Source organism: Choloepus didactylus, chromosome 9, assembly GCF_015220235.1.
Source record: "Choloepus didactylus isolate mChoDid1 chromosome 9, mChoDid1.pri, whole genome shotgun sequence".
Classification (NCBI taxonomy): Eukaryota; Metazoa; Chordata; class Mammalia; order Pilosa; family Megalonychidae; genus Choloepus; species Choloepus didactylus.
The window spans coordinates 66,859,217-66,875,778 of record NC_051315.1 but is presented as its reverse complement, the minus strand read 5'-3'; the positions used below and the strand labels follow the sequence as shown (position 1 = coordinate 66,875,778).

Genomic DNA, 16,562 nt, shown 5'->3' with positions numbered 1-16,562 from the left:
GCTTAGACATACATATCTATTGGCAATGGGAATTACTTCTGAATTCTCTATAGAGAACACCTTGGAGAGAATGGGGGTGGGGAGAGTGAGTTTACTTACTCTCAGTTATGGATTATCAGCTACTTATTATTAAAGTGATTTGAAGTTATTTAACTTTGACTTATGTAGCATAACCTTCTTTTCCATGCAGTGTCTTAATATTCAAAATGATAAGCTGGTTGAGACTAGCATGGTTCCAAGTCCAGAAACCAAACTGACAGAAATTGACAACAATTATCATTTCTACTCATCAGTGCCTTCACTGGAAAAAGAAGGTGACTGCAGTCCACATTTTCTTGATGTATTTGAGGATTCCTTTGGCAGCATCATCTCTACAGAAGACCCCAATCAACTGACAGTGAACTCATTAGATTCAAATGCCACAATAAACACAGATTTCGGTGATGAATTTTATTCTGCTTTCATAGCAGAGCCCAGTAGCAGCAACAGCATGCCCTCCTCCGCTACTTTAAGCCAGTCACTCACTGAACTTCTAAACGGGCCCATTGATGTTTCTAACCTATCACTTTGTAAAGCTTTCAATCAAAACCACCCGGAAAGCACAGCAGAATTCAACGATTCTGACTCTGGCATCTCACTGAACACAAGTCCCAGCATGGCATCACCAGAACATTCAGTGGAATCTTCCATCTATGGAGACACAACACTTGGCCTCAGCGATTCTGAAATGGAAGAGATAGACAGTGCCCCTGGAAGTGTCAAACAGAATGGTCCTAAAACACAGCCAGTACAGTCTTCTGAGGACATTATCCAACCTCTGTCACCATCTCAGAGGCCCAGTGCTCCAGTGCATGATGTCCAGTGTGAAAAAACACCAAAGAAAGAACTGCCTGTAAGTCCTGGTCATAGAAAAACCCCATTCACAAAAGACAAACATTCAAGCCGCTTGGAGGCTCATCTCACAAGAGATGAGCTAAGGGCAAAGGCTCTCCATATCCCTTTCCCTGTAGAAAAAATCATCAACCTCCCTGTTGATGACTTCAACGAAATGATGTCCAAGGAGCAATTCAATGAGGCTCAACTTGCATTAATTCGAGATATACGTAGGAGAGGTAAGAATAAAGTGGCTGCTCAGAATTGCAGAAAAAGAAAACTGGAAAATATAGTAGAACTGGAGCAAGATTTGGATCACTTAAAAGATGAGAAAGAAAAATTGCTCAAAGAAAAAGGAGAAAACGACAAAAGCCTCCATCTACTCAAAAAACAACTCAGCACCTTGTATCTCGAGGTCTTCAGCATGCTACGTGATGAAGATGGAAAACCTTATTCCCCTAGTGAATACTCCCTGCAGCAAACAAGAGATGGCAATGTATTCCTTGTTCCCAAAAGTAAGAAGCCAGATGTTAAGAAAAACTAAACTTGGGAGGATTTGACCTTTTCTGGGCTAGTGTCTTCTTGTTTTTTTTTTGTACTGTTATACTAAAAGCTCCTACTGTGATGTGAAATGCAGAAGCATCATACTTTATAAGGAATTCTATGCAAAATTATAGCCAAAACTAGTATAGAATATAAAACTTTAAGAAACATTAAAATAAAAGTTATCAGTATGCTGAACCAGTAGTTTCACTTTACCTGCAAACTTAATGTCTCAGAACACCATTTGGGCTAGTTTCTGCGTACGTGTAAATACTACAAAAACTTATTTATACTGTTCTTATTTGTTACATTCATAGATTTATATGATGATATGACATCTGGCTAAAAGCAAATTTTGCAAAACTAACCACTATGTACTTTTTTATAAATATTGTATGAACAAAAAAATGGCATTTTTTATATTGAATTGTTCAGCTCTGGCAAAACAATTTGATTTAACAGGCTGGTACTAATAAAGGAATAACATGACAGTTAAATTATTTCATCAGGATTCAAGTTTATTCACACAGTATTCTCCATTAGACAAACCATAATACATCAAACACATTCAGATAATATTTTCTTTGAAAATACAGAAAGTATTTTATATTAGACCTTTGGTGCTAGAAATATAGAGAAAATATATCAAGAAAATATTTTATCACTTCAACAGCAGGGTAGGTCCATCTCTACCAAGATGAACCTACAGTTTAACTTGAAAACATTCATTCATTCATTCAATAAATTCATTCAATAAATATATGGCTACTGTGTGCTAGGTACTGCTCAGTGACAAGTCTGCCTTCCTAGAATTTCTATTCTAGTAGGGGTAGACAGGAAACATACTCTAGTATGTTAGAAGAGAAAGGGTTGGGAAGACCAGTGAAAAGGGAAGTATCACAATTTAAAATAGGGTTCTAAACAGAAAAAGCCTCATTGAAGTGGCAATATTTTAAGGTGTGGGAGAGCAGCCATTCCCTTTGCTGCAAGAGCGTCACAAACAACACTACAAGTCCAAAGACTTTGAGGTCACTTTGAGAAAGAACAAGGACAAGACGGCTGAAGAGAGGGAGGAGGATAGGGAGTGGCATGGCAAAAAGCCTTAAGCCTTCATAAGTTGTTTTGTTTTTACCAAGTGAAGTGGGGAGCTACTGGACTCAAGCAGTTTACATCTGACTGGTTTTTAAAACGTTCCCTCCGGCTTGTGTATTGAAAAAGCCTAGAGGATATGGGTGGGAGCAGGGAGACCAGCTGGCAGGCTCTCCAATATCCACAAGTGATAGTGGCTTGATCCAAAGTGACAGCAAGGGAGATAGTGAAAAGGCATTGAATTTTGCATGTTTCAAAGGTAAAAGGCTTTCCTGACAGAATGGAAGTTGGGTGCAAGTGTCAAGGACGGAGCATCTACAAGAATGGAGTTAACAAGGAAGACTTGACAGAGGTGGTCTAGGTGGGTAGATCATGACTTTTGGACACTTCAGGTTTGACAGATAAATTGTATCAAGGCTGCAAAAGCGAAGTCCCTTAAAATACTGAAAAATTTCCATGCTATACAAAAGTTAGCCATTAACGCAGATTCACTATTCATTTAAGCAATCTTGTTCATAGGTCTGCAAGGTTTCTTTAGAAGTGAGAAAATAATGGAGTCTTCTAGCAGTTAAGTATACATTTATAAAAGCACTGTATGTCAATCAGCCAGAAGTCCCATCAATCCCTTAAGATTGTGTAGTGGTTAAGAACACAGGCCCTGGAGCCAGACTACCTGGGTTTGTGCCATCTTCCTAGAATGATCTCCAGCCAAGTATTCAAGCACTCTTAAGCTTTGTTTCCTCATGTGTAAAATGGGACTGTTATAGTACCTCATAAAAAGCACTGTGCCTAGCTTACAGTAAGCATCCTATAATGGTTACTGTCAGTTCTCTTTAGCCTTGTATTAAGATGCTTTTTGGTTTCTAGCACTAGAAACCAAAATGGTTAGCCTAGATGACCAGAAAGCCCAGAGATGGGAATGATTTCAAGTACTATTGGCTCCAGGGATTCAAATAATAGTGTCCTCAGCCTTTCGTTATGGGCCCCTCATGCTGTCAAATTTCCTCCTGTGGTGGTTGTGGGGAAATGGATCTTTGGGGACACCACTTTGCGAACACCACTTTGCGAACTTCAGAACATAAAAATCCTAGATCCTGAATAAAGTTTCCACCCGTAGAGCCAAACTCAATCATGGGTTGAGGGGAGGGGGGCAAATATCTGTTAGCCTCATCTGGAACACATACAATTAGCTGGTATTTACTGGAAGCAGGAAGCGCACTCTGGGTAAACCAGAAGACTCCTACAAGCCTGCCAGCTGACACCTTCTTGCATTCCGTGTTACTCTATTTCAAAATATTTTGCTTAGTCCATACAAGTAACTGTACAACCTTCTTACACTATCTACAATTTCTTGAGCTACTGAACACTGCATTATGTAAATCTGTAAAGTAAAAACTCAAATCCTAACTCGTCTGACCAAAAGAAGTCTTCCACTTTATCTGAATTTGAGATGTCCTAGTTTAGCTTTGGTACCAGACTGCCCTCAGACTAAATTTGACTATGCAACTGTTAAAACATACTTGAACTCAATTTCTCAAGAGGTTCAATTCTGTAGTTTTAAAACGCGTACCTTGTGCCTATTTATGTTGAGGTGTTATCAAGTACTGTTTGAAATCTACATTTTCTTGCAGAAATTTCTCGAGGCCATGCTTTGAAGGGGAACTGCTCAAACATACCTTATTTATAGCATCTGCTATGCCCGTGTTTCTGTGACTAAGCTTCAGAACTTAATACAGAACAGCAACTCCCATTCCTATTTTAAATAGTTCAAATATTTATTAGGACGGTTTCAGTTTTCAGGTGATATTAATACAGGTTCTTGAAAACTTGGGGGAAAAAACTTCAAAGACCATAAAGCTTCAATCTTGCATGTGAAAAACATTAACAGCCATGGCATAAATAACCTTGTCACCTATTTAAATTTTAGGATGCTTCAAGATGTTGCTAAGACATTACTCATCACTATTAACAAAAATAACTTTAGAAACTGAGCCAGGCATTACATGAAACTCTTAAGCTCGTATTTTACACTCAGTTACTAAAGTTGGGCGTTATCACCATTTTACAAAAAAGAAATTGGTTTAAGAACAAGTTTTTAACCTGCATAGAATTTAGCAAACCTAAAAATTTTGATGGGGAAAAGTCACATCTTTATTTTTACTAACATTTAACTGAAATGCAGCATTTCCTTCATTATATACACAACTAGGGGTATTCACAATTGACTCTGTCATCAGCCTAAAATTCACAAACTTAGTATCAAATTGCTGTTGCAAAAATTCCCAAAATCCCATTTATGCACTTTAAGGCTAGAAATTAAAACCACTAAACTTCAATTTTCAAAGCACATTTTACTAAATCAGTCTTTTGGTAACTTTTCAACACAGTATTTCTTTAGTAATCACATACATTTTATGCATCATTCTATGAAGGGGTCCAAAAGAGCTATTAAAAAAATTTGCTCAAGATCACAAAACGTTTTTTGACACACAAAACCTTATATAAAGGAGTGAAAAGAATCTAAATGTGTTTTCCTCTAGTACCTATTGATGCCATTAAAAAAAAAAAAGTCAGTATTTAAAAAAGGATCTCTACTCAACGTGTTAATACAAAAATGTATGCAACATGAAAATCACCTGCACTGTAACTTCCAGCTGCAGCTACTTACCATTTGATCCAATCACTGTCTGTGAATACTGTAAGCCCCTTAATTAAAATGAATTGTTACGTCTGTACTGACCCATGGGTTTGTGCAGTGAAAATTAACATAAAATTTATCTTTTAATAATACTTTAAAGCTTTTAACACCCCTGTATATAGTGTCCTCTATTCATATTTGTTATCTTTACAATAAAGTCCTGAAAGCTGATTAGTGTAGGTAAACTAATATTGCCTGGCTAGCTTTCAGACCTGCCCATTTACCACCCTCCAAGAATGCCCATTTCAATGCACCCTTGCTTGCTATTACCTGATGTTAAGTCTTTAATAACATACGCGCAAAAACGACCCGTTGCACCTATTACCTCACTCCCTCTAAATTTTTCAATTTAATCAACCTAATACATAAAAGGATTCTATCTTTGCAAAAAAAACCACAAAAACACAAAATGACAGTTGTCTTTGATGGGTAAGAACATAGAAGTTTCTGAGTTTTTTTAATCTTGCTGCCTGAATCTTTTGCACATGTTTCTTCATAACAATATTTTACAGAAAAAAGATGGGCATATTCTGGTGGAATGAAGTATGCTCTTGTCCTATCAGTTGTTTTAGGACTCATCAAACTGGTGTTATAAGGCATACGATTTCACTTAACTGTGCAGATTATGAAACCAGTATTCAAACAGAAGCACAATGTGCTGCAACCCTGTTCCATTTTTTCTCCACAAGATTGACATCCAAGTATCTCATATTCTCTCCCTTAAGATTTAGTCCTTTTAAGCAACAAATAACTGGTCACAAATTCTCAACTGTTTAAGATGGTACCTATTTTTTTCTTCCATGCTTATTTCCATTTTTCATTAAGAGAATTTATATGTCCAACAATGATAAAGGCACAGTCCCAGTTTCCTGTTACTTCACTGCTTACTAGTCAAGTACTACCTATGAAATAGGTACATGAACAGTTACCAGTATGCGTGAACATTGTAAAGTGATGAAACAACACACATTTCTAAAAATATTTTAATGAAAGTTATTTATGTAAACATTTCATTATACTACAAATCAAACATTTGAATGTTACAGACCACCTCTTCCTAAAAATCAGAATAAAATAAAGTCTTAGAAGTAATTTAGCTACTTAAGACAGGCTACAATCCTTGCATTACTCCTCAAATTCACATGCTTTTTCTCTCCTTTGACATAAATTAGTTAACTCCAAATACTATAGTTAAAAACATCTCAAATTCCAGCTAGTATTGTACCCAAATCCTTAAAGTGAAGTTCATTTGCATTACGTTCCTTACAGAAATATTCTCCTTCAGGACATGAGTGTAAATTGTATTTTTTAAAAATGTAGTATTGAAAATAGCAAACTACAACTCTGCTTATTTAACATCAATTAAAAGGTATGCCTCAACCAGTTTCCCCTTTTGTAACCACCTCCTTTGTTCAATGGTACTACAGACTACAAGACAGTATTTTTCAGAAAGGACAGAAGAACTTTTATTTAAATAAAATCACTTTATTTCATATAGAAATGAGATGGGCTGTAAAGGACAATACCATAAAAGAGAGAAAATGTCTCCTACTATAGGAAATTTGCTTCACTAAGACCATGGTGAATAAGGCTCTTTACCTTACTCAACATCTCATTCTATGGTGTATCTTCAGCCCTGAGATTCAGTAGCAAACCCAGTACTCCTGTTTATGTAGCAACCTGGTTTACAATTTAGAAGCTAGTGTGTATTTTTTCTATCTGTGCCCAGTTTTATTTTCTTTTTTTAAGATTTTACATTAATTCTCAATTTTTAATATGCCCTTTTGGGGCAGCAAAAATAGCCCTTATGAACATTCAGCAACTGATTTAAATGTTAACTGTGTAATTTTAACTATAGGAAAAAACAATCTTTAAAAAATTAGTGTTAGTGTAGACTTCCACTGCTTCCAGTTAACAGGAGAAAAAAGGAACCAAGAATTCATCCATGTGGTCCAAATAACTATTCTGAATTTACATAAAACAATTTATGTATGAGAGGCTACCTGACTGAAAACCATTTTTGTGTGTACACAAGCTGATAACTTTGCCAGTTCATTCCAAGGTCTTTTTCCTAAAATGAGGATTGGCAGCTTAAATGCCTGTTACAAGTCACTTTCTTACAAACTTTTTATTTTTTTTACATAAAATTTGAGGTTATTCTCTTTCCCTTACCAAAAACTGACTGTACCTTCAAGACACTAACAAAGAATGAGTACATGTGAAGAGCCACCTCTAACTCAAGATGAACATTCATGGGTACTGCAGGGAAATTATAACTAAAGTTTAAAAAGTACTAGTGTGATTTTAAGAAAGTTTTCAAACTTAAGAATTTTGCCAACATTATCTATCGAAGAGGGATGGATAGTTTTCAAATACGTAATGTAAATGTGTAGGGAAAGAAATGGCGTCATCAGGTTTTACTGTATGCTACAAACCTTACCCCAGCCAGAAACCTTCGTATATAAGATGGTAGGAAAGACATTCCTCATTTAGGCAAGTAGGGTTCTCATTCAACCTGCAAATCAAAAAGATTACTCTTACCTTGCTTTACAAAAAATTACTCTTTAATTAGTGAAAAAATTCAAATTCAAGCCTTACCTAATGCTTATTGCCCTTCCTTGCAGGTCTAAATGCTAGACCTAGAGACTGTGGCAACTATCTCTCATTGATGTTCCAAAAGGCGAAGAGCTCCTGCTAGACTTTCTTCGATATTTCAGTTGTAATAAGCAACTAGCCTTTGGAAAGGTGCTCACTATCACCATAGTATCTTATGCCTTCACTTCTCTGTAGTTGAAGCTCTTGCTGCTGCCTTGTCATTCTTTATTATGCTGACTTGTCCATACTCAAAAGGCTGCTGAAGTCCTGTCTTAGGGAGTTTCCTTTGATCCACATTGTGCTTACAAAGCACATCTTAGGTCCTTTAAAGCTGGTTAAATCGCTCTCCTCATGGCTTACTTTTCCACACTGTTCACAAGAACTAAGCTAATAATACAACTTATAAACAGGTCATATACAGTCTTCACCTGCTTATAGGTTGCAAACATCAACTTACTGGAAATATTTTCACTATTAAACTAATTCCAGAACATAGAAAGTTTGTTAACAGTACAATTAACCTCATATGCCATTAAAGGATACTGTCAAGGTTGTGTCAAACAAATTCACAAACATAAAAACAGGAAATGTTAATCTCTTTCCCCCATTCTTTCAACCTTTATTATATGAATAAAAGAACTTGAGACAATTTAGCTCAATTTTAATAAAATGCTTCCCAAGCATTACTTTGACAAAGTACCCAGGTTTAAGTTATGAACATTGACAGTGTCCATTTATATAACCACACTTGAAGTTAAGAACTTAACCATTTTCTAATAGTAGCCTATTTTCTATGCTGCTTATTCACATATGCCCATTAACAAATGGAATGTTGTCTGTTACGTTTATTGATTTTGTGTGTTTTCTGGACAACTTCAGTTTTTCTGTGAAGACCGATTTCCATGCTGGCATTGCATGCATCCAAATATTAATAATGCACAGAGGCACAGAATTAGAGCAATGAGATAGAGCATATTCAAACACTAGCACACCCCATACCCCCTTTTTATTGCTTGTTTTTGCTTAGTACTTCTTAAAACAAAAAGAATCTTTGAATTCAATGTTCAACTGCCGAAGAACAACAGCAGGGCACATACTTAGGGCTCAAATCAAATTATAAGCACTAACTGGCGCAAAACAGTAGACATTGGTTTTCATATGGTTCTTGTTATCTAAAAGTCTTCTCAACCAGGGTCTTGCAAACAAATTGATAATCCATACCAACATACTTTAGGTTGAAACATACACATGGAATAACAGTGTGTTCTTTGGGAATTAAAGTGAAAGTAAGAATTCCAACTATCCAAAATTCAATTCAGGCCTTTGGGCAGTGAGAAGCTTGTACTAAGCAACTGTGCTACATTTCTGCTGCATTAAGTTATTTTGAATGATTATACCTAGACTATCCTTGGTTTTATCCAGTAAAATGCACAGAGTGCCAACAGGAAAGCATGCCAGCAAGGTAAGAGTTCAACAATGCATGATTTTTATTCTCTTGCTCTGAGAGCTTGTATCAATTAAAAAATTCAACCAAGGAAAACAACTGAAGATTTATGGGCCTCTTGTGCTTTAGAAAGGAAAACAAAGGTAGCCACTAATTTGCTTGAATACAGCAGGCTTAGTGGTCCTGTATCTTTGTAAGTTTTTAAGTATTAAGAAAGGAAAAACCCCACTACCCCATTTTAGAATTTAAGCACAGGGCAGGAGGCCTTCTTTACACTCAAATAATATTCTGGCAGCAGTTCAAGTGTGACCAAGGTAAAGAGAAAGATTTTCTAAATACAACTAGGACTTTTAGCAAAGCTAACACACTAAAATGATTACATTTTTTTTTTTTAAAGAAAATGCACAAAAACCAAATAGGAATTTTGAGATTTTTCATTTGAAGGTAAATCTTAATGCTATTAAATTCACAAATATGCTAATTTAAATACCCAATCCTAGTTGTTATCTAAAACACACATTGCAAACATACAAGTTATCTATTCTCTCCACATGTCAGTGCCCATTCATATGGTTTGGAAATGGGGAGAATAGATTCCCCTTAAACTGCAAGTCAGCAGGTGTTTCTTTACAGTTAACTTTAGCAAAATTCATACAAAATAGTAATTAACAATGATCTTCTTTACTTGTTAACTCACAAGGAAACACCTTCAAAACTGCATTTTGTTAAGTTTCTGTACTAAAATGTAGAAAAACTGAACTACACAAATATTGAAAAGTTAAAAATTCCTTAATTTTTTATTCCTGGTACCACTACCACAATTTACAGGGCAATATACCTGATGTAATGAAAAGAAAAAGAAAAAGACAAAGCTACAACAGATAAAAGACCTCAGGAATGTACATCTAATTGACACTACATTGCATTAATCAATAGCTGCACTTTTTGCAAACTGTGGCTATGACAGTCCTGAACAAGAAGGGTTTCCTGTTTAAGCTGCAGTAACTTTTCTGACTATGGATCATCGTTCCTTCTGTGGCAGATTTTTACAGTTCCTCTAATGCATTTGGGACGACTGTCTCAAAGTAACCTGCAGCTTTCCTGACAACTCCTCGCTCTCTCTCCTGCTAAGAACTGTAGCCTGTTGAATAATACAGGATAAAAAAATTATTACACTCAGTGAACAATTCCACATATTCTTTATCATCATCATAAATATTTAAAGATACCTACCATTTTCTGTTGAGTTTTTAGAACCTTCTGCTACCATATCCACCACTTCCACCACCAGATCCATAACCACCTGGAAATACATCATGTACAGTTTTTAAACAAATATACATGTAAATTATAATTAAATTTAAAAGGCTCTGAATTTTTATGGGAAAATTACTTACCACCATAGGGACTGCCCGAGCTTCTTCCACCACCAAAACTGCCCCCTTTCATGGGTCCATAATTTGACTGCTGTTGTCCACTATAATTTCCAAAATCGTTATAGTTCCCACCACCACCATAGTTACCTGAAATCACAAAGATTTTATCTGCAGGTGACATACACAGTAACTCCTTTTCCCTTCTATATTATGTCAATATTAACCTGACAATCACAGTAGCATGCTCGATACCCTTGTATGTAATCTTCTGAAAAGAGTATTTTACAGACCTACCAAACTCCCAATACTCCCTAAAGGATAGGTAGGAGAAAACAACCAACCAAAAAAACCATGGGAGGCAGTCAAAAGAGCATGTTTCTAGGTATCAGATGTCAGGACATTAGAGGAACATCAATAACTTACTTAGATTAGATATATCCTAACGTACACTCTCTCCTTTATACCATGAAATATTTAGTCCGTGCTAACACCATCAAAATTGTCAATGTTTGATTTCAGTATAATTCTAATGTAGTACAACTTCAGTTAATGACAAGGAAGGTATTCCAAATCAACTGATCCTAACGGTTTTTTAAATATGACCTAAAAAAACTCAGTGCACACATAAGAACGCTTTTTATCTATGGTACCATGGAGTAATGACTCAAGACTTACTTATACTCTGCAACATAGAGTATTAAAATCCAAAGTCCTACTACCACTGTTACCTAACCTCAGATGGCACCCTATTCATTAAATCTGAGTATTTTATAGTTTCCATTGTCCAATTTAAAAGGGCCTCAAGTTAAGTGAGATTCTGGCAATGAACACATTACTGATCAAAAATAATGGAAAATATATATCACAATTGGTTAATGTCTCACAAAATAAGAATGGAATACGATTTGCCAATTTACTAAACAATCTGCAAAGAAAATTCAGTTTAATTACCCACCACTTATTTTCTCTAAAATTGTAGGACATGAAAGTTGACCAAATGTTAACTTTTACCATTATATTCAAACTTCTGTAACAGAATTATAAACAATACCTAGTATTTAACATTAAAATCAAATAAATGTCTGAATAGCTTACCGCCGCCAAAATTTCCTCCTTCATTGTAACCATCATATCCTCCTCCACCACCACCACCATATCCACCACCTTGGTTTCCATATCCTGGTCCACCACCATAGCCCCCTCTACTACTATAACCAGGACCACCGCCATAGTTGCCACCTAAAAAAGTGAAGCCACAAAAAAATCAGATTATTAAAAACCAATGTTTTCATTTTTAAAGACAGCACTAAAGAAAACAGACTCCTCTGAGAAATTCCAGCTCAACTACTAGTACATTAGGTCTTATCAGCAAGAACTAGCTAATGTTAGATTCTCAATGAAATTATCTACTCTTCAATAGTACTTAGTTTAAAGAAACACTATCAAGCCTGGCAAGTTTTGACTGAAATTAGAAAAATGTAAATACCTAATTTTCGATAAGATATAGCAACAATAAAACAAAAGTCAAACAATCAAAAACACTCTAATGTAAACTATGGACTATAATGCAAAGTGTTAATAATAGAAGAGTATATATGGGATCGGTGTATTTTTACATGATTTTTCTGTAATCCTACAACTTTTCTAAAATTAAAAAATATTTTTAAAAAAACTTACCATCACCTCCAAATCCATTATAACCACCATCACCTCCTCCATAACTACCTCTGCTGCCACCTCCACCATAGCCTCCTGAGAAAAAGCAATATTTAAAATGATATATTCAGTTTATAAAATATCAACAAATTTTAGGCACACATGTACTGGGAAATTAGATAACCACCTTACCTCTTCCACCAAAGTTTCCACCACGGCCAAAGTTCCCCCCACCACCTCCAAAGTTCCCTCCACGGCCCATAAAGTTGCCAGATCCACCTCCACGACCTTTAAGACAGGCAAGGAAAAGATTTAATAATCTTAACAAACACTACTCACATCTACTCTCTGTTTGCATTATCATCCTACTCACCTCTTTGTGATCCAGCAGACTGCATCTCTTGTTTAGAAAGGGCCTTTTTCACTTCACAATTATGCCCATTAATAGTGTGGTATTTCTGAACTGAAAAAATTGTTAACCAAAGTTACATTTTGTTTGGGGAAAAAAAAAAAAAAATCACACATAAACAGTAAAGATAGGTAAGAAAGTAGTAACTTCAAGCAGATGAGTGTGTTCTGGGATTCAGTTCCTGTTTATGTTGACTTGGACGGGGTTACACAAGTGCAGTTGCTTTGTGAAAACTGAACTATAAATATACATCTTTTATGCAAAAAATTAAAAGCAATTTAACAAATCTTGTACAGAAGAGAAGCATTTCTTCATTCCAATGCCAATAAATTGCTACTTACCAACAATTTTATCAACTGTATCATGATCATCAAAAGTTACAAAAGCAAATCCTCTCTTTTTTCCACTCTGCCTGTCTTCCATAACTTCTATGGTTTCAATCTTGCCATACTTTTCAAAGTAGTCTCTCAAATTATATTCTTCTGTATCTTCTTTAATACCACCAACAAAAATTTTCTTCACTGTCAGATGGGCACCAGGCTTTACAGAATCCTACAAAAAAAAAAAAAAAGCACTAAAGTCAAAAAACAAATTTTCACAAGAATTTCCTATGTTACACAGCATATTATTAAAATACCTCTCTAGAAACAGCTCTCTTTGGTTCCACTACACGCCCATCAACCTTGTGTGGTCGAGCACACATTGCTGCATCCACCTCCTCCACACAAGAGTAAGTCACAAAACCAAAGCCTCTGGAACGTTTTGTTTGGGGGTCTCTCATCACCTACAAAACGAAAATATTAAAGAACTGAAACACCACCACAGGTCACTCCTGACCCCTTTCCAAGAAACTTTGGGTTCCTTTAGTAACTTACCACACAATCTGTGAGTGTGCCCCATTTTTCAAAATGTTCTCTTAAACTATCATCCGTAGTTTCAAAGCTCAAACCACCAATAAACAGTTTTCTCAACTGTTCTGGTTCCTTTGGATCATGGCCCTGAGAAAAACAACCCATACATTTCAGTAAGCCCCATTACTTCTTATAGGCAGCGAGTTGCTAAAAAAGGCACACAAGCCTTTACAACACATAAAAAGAATTTAACACTAAATTCCCATTAACACTAACACTTTGTCTAGTTAAAACTTACGCTAGGAATTTAAACACTGGCTGATTAAAGAAAGTAACTGGACCAAGGAAACCTATAACACCAATCCTTATTCCTCAAGTAACCTGAAGTCCGAAAGAATTCCAGAATCAGAAAATCTCTTCAATTTAAGCTGTAACTAACTGGCTGAGGATAGATTTTAGAAGTTGCTACAAAGAAAATAGTTTTCTAAAAAACCAGTGTTTGTAAAAGCTGTGTTCTATTCATGCCATTCCTTTCATGTTCTACACCTAAATAAGCATTGAATTTTAAACCACAAATCTGACAAATAAAATGTAAAAGTTCTGAGTGGCAAATTCAGAATAATTCCCCAGTTTCAAGTAAATCAAGAGTTTTAAAACAGGTATTAGTCAGTGAAAAGCCAAAATCAGCATTTTCCACAAAATCGGAAAGAAAAAAATCTTACTATTTAATTAAGCCTTTTACATCAAATTATATAATATTGTGGGTTATATGCTGCAAAAATTAACTATTTGCACTTCCATTCTTTGGTAACAATTTCGAGTACAGTACCACTACTAGGAAAACTGGACTTATATTAAGTATAGTAATATAGTGCCTGAGCAGAAAAATGGAGCACTATAGAACAGAAACTGAGATTTTTAAAGAAACCAAAATGTGTCCTGAATTATTCTTTTATTATCTAAACTAGTTAATAAATTACATGAACTGCCATTTAAAACAGACATTAAGGTTTCGGTCACCTAAAGTCTTTAAACAAATAGGCTGACTACTACTATCTTCCTACTGTGTCTTCTAGAAATGGAAATGTTAAGGCATTTAATCTGAAGGACTGTCACATGCTAGAGAAAAATTTTAAATGATTAATAGCTTCCAGCATCACTTTCTCACATCATCAAGTCGCTAAATGCATTAAATGCACAAAGTAAAGAAATTATCAGAAAGCACATATCACGAACACGAAAATTTCAACTATCGCTACAGTTTTCTAAAACAAAAATCCAAGAAACTACAGCCAGGGCCTAACCAAAGAATGGGAAAACGTGGAAACCAAGCTCCCACTTTACAACTACACTCTAATTTTTAGAACAGTTAAGAGTACTTCACCCACGTGGCAATTTGGAAAGATCAGACTAATTCTAAGTACTTCAACCAGAAAGGCAGGATCTACAGGTATTTTAAAGCAGTAAACTTTTTTTTTTTTTTTAAGAAAAATCTCATGTTTTCAACTGGGTGCTGCAAAAAAAAAAGGTCAAAAGAATTAAATTCTCGACACTGAAGGGGTCTCTCTAAGGCCTAGAAACGTCTATACGGCTAGCAGAACTTCAGCGAAATACGCCCCGAATTTCGAGGCCATATGCGGCATTTTCTGCCGGGCCGCCGCCTCCCTCTTCCCTCCAATCCCGCGCTCTCGTTCCCGGCGGCGCAGCGAGGCGGCGGCCATTGCGGGCCTATGCGCCATTTCGTAACGCGGCAGCGGATCAATGTCAATGTGGCCGCCGCCCGCCTGCTCGCTCGCCCGGATGTGCCTGCTCGTCCCCTCCCCTCCCCCACCGCCTCCTCCCAACCGCTCCCGCCGAAGCCCGCCATGCCAGCCTCGGATCCGAGACCGCGCGGCTTGCGGGCCGGTTCCACTCCGCAGGGCCCCTCGCCACGCCACGACTCCGAGGGGCTGCTTGGGCAGCCAAAGGCGGCGGCGAGGCGGGCGAGAAGCCCCAAAGAGGCCCGCTCCCCTCCCCCTCCCCCTCCCACCGCCTGTTTCAGCGCAGAGCGCGGGACGACCGACCCAGTCCACCCGGCCTCCCCGCTCCCACCAAGCCGGGTATCCCACGCCGGCCACTACCCAACAACCCCCCACTCTCCCCCTAATACCTCCTCCCCCCGGCGGCGGCGGCGGCGGCCGGAGTCGGGCTGGGGGCGACCGGGCGGCGGTTTTACCTCCATTTTGAGACCGGACTCGCCTCCTCCAACTCGGGTTCAATATGGGACCGAGAGGAAGAGGCGGGGCCAGTCGTCACGTGACGCCCTTTCCGCGCGCCGCCGGCCTGTTGGGGGAGGGGCACGTCCGGAAAGGGGCGGGGCCAAGCAGGCGTGAAAGAGGGACTGGACCAGCGGGTTGGCGGACGGAAGGCGGGGGAGCGGCGGGCTACGGGAGCGCGCGCGCCCCTTCAACTTCCAGCGCGGCCCCGCCCTTGCCGCTGTTCGCGCCAGGGCCGCTACGGTGATGTCAGCTCCGGCTCCGCCAATACCAAGCGTCCACGTCGAGAAAACGCCTCGTGACTGAGTCTCACCAGAGAGAAAGGCCTTTGCCTTTCTTCTCCAGCCTATACCACCCTCCCCCTTTTCCCCAAACCGACCTCTACGTCTTCATTTCTGAATCCCTTCTGTTCCCGTGACTGAAATAAAATTAAAAACCCGACTTTTCTTTCCTGTCCTTTAAGGTTGCAAGAAAACCCTTTCAGCCTTTCGGCACCTCCTCTCTCGTTCCAAATGCCGGGGACCAATTTCTCTTGACTGCGAGGCCCGCTTTGTGAAGGCCCGTTCTGAAAATCCCCGGGTACCTTGGAAAGGCCTCGAAACGCAGCTGACATACTGAATAATCACACTTAACGAGCTGAGACAGGGCTGATCGAGGTCAGTTCATTAGGTATTCACAGATCTCAAATATGTAGGCACTATTTTCTAATACTTTGAGAGTCGTTGAAAGAGCTGAAGCATCTGTTCTAGCGAAAGAAATTTGAGGAATTGAAT

The 16,562-nt window shown here is 37.9% G+C and overlaps 2 protein-coding genes across 7 annotated transcripts in view; one reads left to right on the top strand and one right to left on the bottom strand.

Moving 5' to 3' along the window:
* The window catches only part of NFE2L2 (nuclear factor, erythroid 2 like 2), a 29,447-nt gene extending 27,534 nt beyond the window's left edge, over window positions 1–1,913 (top strand). For all 4 annotated transcript variants that reach the window (XM_037850439.1, XM_037850442.1, XM_037850438.1 and 1 more), the window contains one exon: window positions 191–1,913. In XM_037850439.1, coding sequence (XP_037706367.1) covers window positions 191–1,417 — 1,227 coding nt within the window. In that variant the 3' untranslated portion in view covers window positions 1,418–1,913. The remainder of the gene's footprint in view (window positions 1–190) is intronic.
* Window positions 1,914–15,823, bottom strand: HNRNPA3 (heterogeneous nuclear ribonucleoprotein A3). 3 transcript variants are annotated; one of them, XM_037850444.1, is made up of 11 exons: window positions 15,684–15,823; window positions 13,559–13,681; window positions 13,321–13,467; window positions 13,025–13,235; window positions 12,648–12,737; window positions 12,467–12,562; window positions 12,296–12,370; window positions 11,714–11,857; window positions 10,640–10,765; window positions 10,476–10,545; window positions 1,914–7,718 (listed from the first exon to the last, which is right to left on the bottom strand). In XM_037850444.1, exons 1-10 carry the CDS (start codon window positions 15,753–15,755, stop codon window positions 10,493–10,495), a joined length of 1,137 nt encoding a protein of 378 aa, XP_037706372.1. In that variant the 5' UTR covers window positions 15,756–15,823; the 3' UTR covers window positions 1,914–7,718; window positions 10,476–10,492. The 3 variants fall into 3 exon arrangements, with proteins under 3 accessions (XP_037706372.1, XP_037706371.1, XP_037706373.1); XM_037850443.1 differs by lacking the exon at window positions 1,914–7,718 and adding an exon at window positions 8,443–10,383; XM_037850445.1 differs by lacking the exon at window positions 1,914–7,718 and adding an exon at window positions 8,443–10,383 and having other exon boundaries at window positions 15,750–15,798.
* Window positions 15,824–16,562: the final 739 nt, after the last annotated feature.